Source organism: Rhinopithecus bieti, unplaced genomic scaffold (assembly GCF_001698545.2).
Source record: "Rhinopithecus bieti isolate Rb0 unplaced genomic scaffold, ASM169854v2 scaffold_6371, whole genome shotgun sequence".
NCBI lineage: Eukaryota > Metazoa > Chordata > Mammalia > Primates > Cercopithecidae > Rhinopithecus > Rhinopithecus bieti.
The window spans coordinates 783,626-793,332 of NW_016805121.1; the positions used below are offsets into that span (position 1 = coordinate 783,626).

The following is a 9,707-nucleotide window of genomic DNA, read 5'->3' on the forward strand; positions in this document are numbered from 1 at the left end:
CTTCCAGAACATATTTAGCCCTGAGCATGACCATCTTCTATATATGTATTATCCTGAGAGGCGACTATATACACATCGTGCAGTTAGTTCCCTAGATAAGAGTTAAGATACAGAATCCTACTTTCAACTGAGTTAGATTTTATCCACGAGACATCTTCAGCACTATGCTCGTATACCTGCCAGCTAATGGTAAGAATGTCCAGGGGGCAGTATAAGGGTCATTGAAGGTGGAAGTAGAAATGGGAGGGCTGTCCCTATGTCATCTTTCTCATTAATATTCACCTGACTTCTAGACTGCCTACTTCATTCACATCTGTCTTGCACCTTGGTAGTGTGTGTGCGCACATGTACACACGTGAATGTATTGGTGAACTAGAACCATGAAATTCTGACAGCTCTAAAAACTGGTAGAAATAAAGGAAATTACATTTTGGAATGCCCCCTCTAAGGTGAAGATGCTTAACCGAAAGTATGCTGTTATTTCTGTGGATTTGTGCTTTGCAGTTTCTCTCAAAATTTTTGTTGCCATTAAGAGGACTTTATGAATTCCTGAAACTTTTCTCAGGACCTTTTTGGTAAATTTAGACCATAAAATAGAATACGTATTATGTGTTTTTAGAATAGAATATGTGAATGTGTGTTTATAAAGCCATAACTCTGATAAGGTGGTTTTATATTTTCACTTTCTTCTTTACTTTTGATAATCATTCTAGCTGCTCTTTTCTCCAGCCCACCCTCCTGTTCAAACCTGTTTCTTGCTTCACAGTTCTCTATAACATCCTTGAAAGGCAACTGCCTCAACTCTAACTTTAACGATGTTTCATGCATTGTGGTGTGTGTGTGTTTTTTTTTAGTAGAGACAGGGTTTCACCATGTAAGCCAGGCTGGTCTTGAACTCCTGACCTCAGGTTATCCGCCCACCTTGGCCTCCCAAAGTAGGGAGGGGGCTGGGCACTGTGGCTCACGCCTGTAATCCCAGACATGTAATCCTCGTGCCTGGGATTACAGGGGTGAGCCACAGTGCCCGGCCGATGTGCATTGTTTTCTGATGCCCAGATAAAGGAGGAGGAAAATGACAACCTTACGAATAATGTAGGAGCATGATGATTCTTACATTGGGCTTATACCTGGCGAGAAAGAAAAGAAAAACCTCAGGAGGTCCAAATAATTCCCAATATAAAAATCTGTTTACAAATATAATCTTGCTTTGGCAGAGGAGAAAGCCAGCTGTGGTTGGAATATGTACTGCAAACATGGCATTACCAATACTGTTTATAGCACCAACTGAGTAGGGTCTGTGGCATAGGATGGCAGCCCACAAACTGTGCCTGAAGTAGAAACAAGGTGTGAAAAGGATAGATCTTTTATCCTTCACACACTTAGAAGCCTGTGCTTTTCCATTTGCAATGGCCTGAAATGGTAGGATTGCTATGGTTAGCTAAGAAAGCCCTTGGTAGGACTGCCTATTTCTTTAACAAATTTGCGTTTGACTTTTTACAAGTGGAACATACTTTTAAAACACCCAGTTAATAAAAAAAAATGGTAGAAGACTGTCAAAGGTAATGTGGTATAAATTCATTGTTAATGAGGACAATAACATTACTCTGCTGGAGGCTGGGTTTGGCGCCATCCTGTCACTATGTGACTTTTTTCTTGATGATAGTGAGCTCTTTCTGAAGTTCACTGAACTTAGGGCGATTTTCAGGTTTATAATCCCAACACTTCATCATGATTTTAGAAATATCCTCTGGGCAGTTCTGGGGAGCTGACATCCGGTATCCTGAAGACCCAAGAGAAGGAGAACAGAGAATTTAGAATGGACATAAGATACAGATGTTCACACAGGGCATTATGCAGTTATTAACTTTTAGTACCTTATGTTGTAGTTATATGGAAACAAAACATCCATTTCTGGGGAAGTTGATTTTTTATTTTCTACAGGTGATGCAGAATTCAATATTACAGAGTGGTAGACTTCTAATTCAAAGAACATTTTTTTATTTGTTCATTTCTCAGAAAGTCTGATGTAAGATACATACAAATGCATATTTTAGTTGCTCTAAGTATTCACTTTCAGAACTAGATGCTGTGAGCAGTTTTAAAAAATCATCTCTACAACCTATGTTTTTCAAGATGAAGAGAAGATGAGGATTTTGTAAATGTGAATTCAATAGGGAAATAAAAATGAATATGAGTCATATTCTTTTACAGTCTGTTGCTTGGCAGTATTTCAGCAGTGCATTGGGTAGTGTGTGAGAGGTAAGAGAAGATAGGAAGTTAGTTAGAAAGGCATCTTCCTACACCCACGCCCCTCACTGGGGCCCAGACATTAGGGCATTGTATTTTATCATGAGCTTCTTTTTGTCGAGACTGTACACAACACAAGCGCATGCAAGCATGTCACCATTACTTAGTTATTCCCATCCGCGGTCTAGGAACCCCAAAGGGTTTCTTCAGAAGTGCTACAATGTTGTCACATTCTCAAAAACTTCCTGAAGACTAACTACATTTCAATTTGGAGTATTATTTAAAAGGAGGTTTATCTGGCATAGAATACAAGAGTTTGAGAAACACCACCCTATTTCTCTTAACGACAGTGAACAGCACAATCCTGCCAGACAGCGAAAGGGTGGAAGAAAAGCCTATATACCTCTCTCTTGTATTGAAATCCTTTAAAGGGTTTGGATATATAAGTAAAGAGCAGAGATGTTAGATAAATCTGCTTCTGAACCCCAGAGATGGTCTCATAATACAGCCGAACAGTATTTAACACCCCTCTCCTCAAGCAGACACACTGTAAGCACCGCCTACCCCTGGGGCTGGGCATGAACACTAACAATGAATGTATTTGGCTCACCTCTTTCTACTTGCTCTCTTGCTTGTTGATTGGTCATTCCAGGGTACGGACAAACCCCTAAGCTGAAGGTCTCCCAGAGAAGGATGCCAAAGCTCCACACGTCACTCTCTGAACTGTATCTCCCTGGAAGGGTAACAACAACCACAACCCTAGTGAGGCACAGTAGACAAGTAGGCGACCCTTCCTGTTATGTATGTCTGTGTCAGTCACGTACCACATAATGTTTGGTCAATGATGGAGCACATATATTACAATGGTCCTATTATAATGGAGCTGAAAAACTCCTATTGCCTAGTGATGTGGTCGCCATGGTAATGTCACATAACACATTACTTTTTCTATGTCTAGATACACAAAAACTTACCATTGTGTTAAAATGACGTGTAGTATTCAATACAGTAACATGCTATACAGGTTTGTAGCCTAGATGTGTAGTAGGCTATATCATCTAGGTTTCTGTAAGTATACCCTATGATCATGGAATGATGAAACTGCCTAATGACGCATTTCTCAGAGTGTATCCCTGTCACTAAGCGACACATGACTGTATTTAAACTTACCAAAGGAGTTCGATATGCAGTCTTCCTATTCTCTTTACTGGTTTTATATTCCAGGTCTAGTAATATTACCAATTAAATAAATATTCTTCAGGCTGCTAGTTTAATCAAACCAGCTTCCAAATCACTCTCCCTCCCCCCAAGAATTAATATTCAGCCAGTGTGCAAGCTTACTTTCCCTGTGGTATCTGAGTATCTGAATGAGATAGATGGTTTATATAAAAAACTTTTACATATCAATCCTAGGAGATTAACCAAGTTGGATTCCTGCAATTTTGTCTTACGCTGCTTCGTTTTCTTTCCATTAAAATTACAAACAAACGTAAAGCAATGAGGCAAGTTTCTTCATTTCTCACTCATTGCTGTTTACAGAGGTTCTCATACGCTTAAAGGCCTCATTTTCTCCACTGATAGTTTCATTGACAAAAAATATTTTTGTGTGTTTTAAACAGTGGAAATTAACATAGCTGGCCAATAAAAACGTCTTTAAATTACATGGTGCCTTGTTTTGTTGAAATATCTGGGTGTGCCTGTTTTACTGAGCTACATGAGCTAAGCTCTTAGAATGTTTTTGGTAGTCTCCTAGAGAAGCACAGGGATACAAACCAGCACAAGGTATCTTCTAATCAACGAGGGGAAGTGGATCAGTCTTTGCCAATCTCCAGCCTCTCCAAGAAGCTGAGTTTCCAAGATGTTCCCAACATATTTGTATTTTTCACTTACTTTTACATACACTATCATAACTAAACTCCATTGACAGTGGTGTTAAAAATTTCTTAAATTATTTCATTTTCTATCCTTCAGGTAGTTTCCTGTCTTAACTCTGCCACTGCAGGATTTATAAATGCTCCTCCTCCAAAACTGTCAAGTTACTTTAAAATAGGATGGCCTTTCTTAAAATAAATAAATAAATAAATAAATAAATAAAGGTACTTAGTGAAAACAAGAGTATGCCTGCCATAATAACTGCTCTGACATCAGAGTGGGGTTGTACTAACTAACTGATTATCAGCTCCAGCTGTGTGAATTAGCTTCCTTCTTCGTAGACAGTAATTATGGACATTCTTGGGAGGAAGATTAATTTTCTTGTCTGCCTATCAACTCATTTCATGCTTGGCATTCAGTAATTTAATACTTTTCATGAAAGTCATTCTATGGCTACAAGTTAAGACTAATTCTTTAAGAAAACGTAGGTTATACAGACTCGTATCTTATTTTGTAAGGTATCTGGGCAGAGATCAATAAAGACATATATTACATATAAATCAAGATCATACTTCAGATGTGAAAGCTTATAACCTAGCTCTTAAACTTGGATCTTTGAACCTGGTTTTGTTGGGTAATTTTAACAGACCAAGAGTAACTTACAATTGTATAGAATTTTGCTACTTTTCTATGTCTCATTTGATCTTCACAATACTCTATAGGGAAAAGGTCCTATCGTTCTTATCTTACAAATGAGGAAATTACGTAGAGTAGTAGATGGCTTGCCAGGGTCATGCAGCTAATGGCATAACTGGTTGGGAAATCTGCTCACCAAAAATTCTGCCTCCCTCCCATTTCACAGTACTTAGTTACATCATGCTAATATAACTAATTAGAGGATATATCAGCTCCAAATACCCAGGTGACAAAAGGAAAATTTCTGTTCAATAATTGACGATAAATAGATGATTTCTTAGTTGGAGATCAGTATTCTATTTTCCCTTTATAAAAATAGTACCTTTGGTGACAACTGTCAATAAGGATGGTAGCAATACATGCCAAACAGGCTTTGAGTATTCTACCATTTTGTATTTTTTTTTAAAAAAAGTATATGAGAGAGACATATACAAAAAGATTTCTCAGCCATTTATGAGAAAAGTATGAGACTGTATCAAGAGTATTTTCATCTAGGAAGGAGAATGATCTGGCTAGCAATAGGGCTGGGAAGGCCCTTTAGTATTGCTTTTTTTTTTTTTTAAGCCAAATATACAAAAACAACACTTATGATAAAGCAGTGACAACAGGTTTAATTCTATGTCCACCCCCCACTTTTCTTGAGACAGGGTCTCACTCTGTTGCCCAAGCTGGAGTATAGTGGCATGATCATGGCTCTATGGCCCTAAGACAATTTCAGAGAGGTTCCTTGGACTGGAGGTTTTGTTCATCTGCCCCAACCCCATACTACATGGGAGACTTGAGTGTTTCACCCATTCTGAGACAAGAGTGAAGAAAGAGTATATACTACTTTCACATATGAAAGAAGTATTGGATTGGGCACGGTGGCTCACGCCTGTAATCCCAGCACCTTGGGAGGCTTAGGCGGGTGGATCACTTGAGGTCAGGAGTTTGAGACTAGCCTGACCAATATAGTGAAACCCTGTCTCTACTAAAAGTACAAAAATTAGCTGGGCGTGGTGGTGGGCACCTGTAGTCCCAGCTACTGGGGAGGCTGAGACAGGAGAATTGCTTGAACCCAGAAGGCAGAGGTTGCAGTGAGCTTAGATCGCACTGCTGCGCTCCAGCCTGGGAGACAGCAAAACCCCATCTTAGAGAAAAAACAAAAAACAAAAAACAAAAAAAAACCCACACTAGGATTTAGAGTCAATCTTCAGTAATTTTAGTCTGTGGAAAGTAAACTTCTCTGGGTTGCTAGGAGAAGGCCTGTAGAGTCAGGAACTCTCTCATTGGACTGGGTAATAAATACTACAAATGTCTCCTATATCAAAATCTCTCCTTCCTTGTCATCTAAATTGTTCTATGTTTTATAAAATTTACTAAAGGCTACTAAAAAAAGTCCCTCACTATAGATCAAGGATCTTCAGAGACTGGGCGCAGTGGCTCATGCTTGCAGTCCCAGCTACTCCAGAGGCTGAGGTGGGAGGATCGCTTGAGCCCTGGAGGTTGAGGCTGCAGTGAGCCATGATTATGCCGTCGCACTCCAGCCTGGGTGACAAAGTAAGACCCTATCTCAATTTAAAAAACTCTTTAGACTTGTCCTTATTACTTAAAATGCTTTAGGTCTGGCTGTTAGATATATCCAGAATTGAAACTTTAATTTGTAAATACAACACTTTAGTCAGCTTGAAATTCAAAAAGTACACTGTGATCAAGAGGCAGAATTTTACTTGGCAAAACTGTTTAAGAGTAAGAGGACTTTTAAAGGCTATATAACACAGAAAATCTGGCAAACAGAGTTGAGAGCAAATTCTAGAGTTGGATTTTACTGGTAAGACTTTAAGGACTCCCAAACCCAGTTACAGCTTCCTTAGTGCTTGAAAATGTTTTGTCATCTAACAAAAACCTTTGTGTAAATATGAGTATTATAATCTTTTATTCTGTGATCATTCCCCTTAGTAATATAATCTGACCCTAGGGTTAATAATAAAAATCACCGCAGAGAGGAATCACTATGGAAAACAGCAGGTCTGCCATTTTCTCTAGATTCTAAGAAATAGTGGAACTGGCTTGCAGTCACTAGAAAGCTCGTAAGAACCTCTCTTGCGGACATACTGAAAGACAAACTAAGGGTGAGGGTTAGTATCTGTGGTAGCTGGGTCAGCCCCAATCAACTTCCAAACCAATTCCATTCAAAACTTTATCCGGAAAACATTTGGTGGTTCCTCAAAAAGTTAAATGTAAAATTACCATGACTTCTAGTAAATACCCAGAATAACTGAAAACTGCCCAAATATACAAAAATGGATAAATGGTTGTATATCCATACAGTGAATTATTCAGTCCTAAAAAGGAACGAAGTACTGATACATATGACATGGATGAACCTCAAAAATCTTATGCTAAGTAAAATAAGCCAAGACACAAGATATTACATATTGCATAATTCCACTTGTATGAAATTCCCAGAAGAGGTAAATCCACAGAAATAAAAGGCAGATTGGTGGCTACTAGGGGGCGAGGGGATGGAAGAATGCGGGGGAGAATGCTTACTGGGGACAGGGTTTTATTTTGGAATGATGAAAATGTTTTGAAACTAGAGGTATTGGTTATACAACATTGTCAATTGTACTAAATGCCAATGATTGTTCACTTTAAAGTAATTAATTTTACGGTATGTGAATTTCACCTCAATTTTTTAAAAAAGCTTTCTCTAATTTACGAATTAAATTAAGGCATTTATAAATGCTTTACAAATTAGTTCCCATAATGAGGTAATATTTCATTTTAAATCAACAAAGAATCATTTTACATTTTTATTCAAAACATACCATACCCACTCACCAAGCCATGGCTCATATGCTGCTTCCCTTAATGAAAATGTCAATTTCTAATTTCACTTAAAGCACACTCTTTTTTTTTTTCTCTTAAATTCTTGAGTTGTCATTCATCTTGTTATGGCCCATTTCATCCCAACCACAGATAATGCAAGTTATATTTATTTTCAATTACAATGACACATAAAAATTCAAGTGAAAAAAATCCCTGCTGTTTTAAAATATAATTCCCATCTCCTTCTTTGCTCAAGATTTATATCAGTTCCACAGACTGAGATGCTAAGAAACCACGTCGATTTCAGAGTGAGAAACTACAGAACTGATTGACTTAATATTTTAGGAACCTAACATTAGATGAGGTTATTGGACCAATTATAAGACATTTGAAAGAAATGGTCTAGAGCCACAGCAACACTTACTCTGTGTATAATCTATTACAAAGTCATTTTTTGGTATTAAAAACCCTCTCAGATGTACAGTCATATTTAAAAGTACTTATATCTACCTTTTTAATATAGCAATGTTACATATAGAAATCTAATCAATAATTTCAACAAATTAAAAGGTATGAAATTCACTCATTTGTGTTGATCCTTAAATCACTCTAACTTGCATTCTGTGCTACCCCTGTAAATTTTGCTTGTGAATGTTTTGTGCTGATGCCGTTCATTTTTACCACCAAGAAAAAAAAAGTGGTCTATTCTTACCGTAATTAAGAGCTTCTGGTGCTGTCCATTTAATGGGAATCTGCTTTAAGCCAGAAGATGAATACACTCCACCATCCTCTTGACGAGACATTCCAAAGTCACTGATTTTCAGAACATTATTTTCACCCACCAGGCAGTTTCTTGCAGCAAGGTCCCTAGGTTACAATAAGACATAGAAAACGCCTATTAAAATAAATTGAAAGCCACTTTCACATTCATGATTTCCGCACTTTGCATTTTTACATTTGCAATGTATTTATAATGAGGTTAAGAATGCTTGTGATTTACCAGTCCTCCTCATCTTTTCTGTCATAGGTAAAAAAATCCATGAGAACATATGCATATGGAATAGGCCACATGCTAGTTTTCTAGGTACCACATATATTTCCATTTAAATAGAAAAACACTGATTCTAGCTTTAAAAGAGAAAATTACAGAGGAGAGGCTAAGCAAACTTGGCATTACTTCTCCTTTGGCTTTCCTAGAGCAGCACGGTCCAATAAAGTAGCCATCTGCCACATGTGCTACTGGACACCTGCAATGTGGTTAGTGTGACCAAGAAACTGAATTTTTCCTTTTATATACTTTTAGTTAGTTACATTTAAATAGCTGCATGTGACTAGCAGATACTGAGTAGACTCTGGTAGACAATTCTTAGGGCTTCCCAAAGGTTGGAAAGTGGCTGAGGTACCAGAGAGGTTGGCAACTCTTTTTCTGCTGCATCTGGCCCTGTCTCTCTCTCACCCATCTCATCTTGTCCAGTCTCCCTATCACTTACTATATCCCAGCCATACTGGGCTTCTTTTTGTCCCCAAATGCAGGACGAGTCCCCTAAATGAGGCAAGCTTGTTTGTACTGTATACCCTTTGCACTCTAGTGTTCCCCTTTGCCTCCAGTGTTCTTCCAGTTTTGCATAGCTGGCTCCTCTTCATTCATTCTTAGCCCAAATATTCTCTCTTCAGAGAGTTCTTTCCTGACCACTCTAATCTTCCAAAGTCTTTCTTTGGGGAGGTCATTCAATAACCAAATTCATATACAGCCATCCCTTGGGATCCATGATTGGTTCCAGGACCCCCCTCAGATACCAAAATCCAAGGATGCTCAAATCCCTGATATAAAATGGTGTAGATTTGCCATATGCATATGCTCCTGTATACTTGAAATCTCCTGTATACTTTAGATCATCTCTAGATTACTTATAATACATAATACATTGTAAATGCTATGTAATAGCTGTTGGAAGTCTATATATGTTTAGTACAGACACAACCATCTATTTAAAAAAAAACTCTCTCTGGATGGTTGAATCCACAGATGTGGAACTTACAGTTACGGTCATATATGAAAAGAATAACATATAACCAAGTGG

At 38.0% G+C, this 9,707-nt stretch overlaps 1 protein-coding gene across 1 annotated transcript; it reads right to left on the bottom strand.

The window, feature by feature from the left end:
- Positions 1–1,556: 1,556 nt before the first annotated feature.
- LOC108529102 (tyrosine-protein kinase Fer-like) lies at positions 1,557–8,497 on the bottom strand. The gene is made up of 3 exons (XM_017871203.1): positions 8,339–8,497; positions 2,858–2,980; positions 1,557–1,780 (listed from the first exon to the last, which is right to left on the bottom strand). Exons 1-3 carry the CDS (start codon positions 8,427–8,429, stop codon positions 1,638–1,640), a joined length of 357 nt encoding a protein of 118 aa, XP_017726692.1. The 5' UTR covers positions 8,430–8,497; the 3' UTR covers positions 1,557–1,637.
- Between the last annotated feature and the right edge of the window lie 1,210 nt (positions 8,498–9,707).

Bases quoted from the DNA above. Each gene is read 5' to 3' on its own strand.
- LOC108529102 (XM_017871203.1), bottom strand. From the start codon at position 8,429: ATGTCTCGTCAAGAGGATGGTGGAGTGTATTCATCTTCTGGCTTAAAG. The intron at 2,981-8,338 runs GTAAGAATAGAC...TTACCCTTCCAG, and splicing joins ACCAGAAGCTCTTAATTACG to GGAGATACAGTTCAGAGAGT. The intron at 1,781-2,857 runs GTGAGCCAAATA...TTGGGTCTTCAG, and splicing joins AAGAGAGCAAGTAGAAAGAG to GATACCGGATGTCAGCTCCC.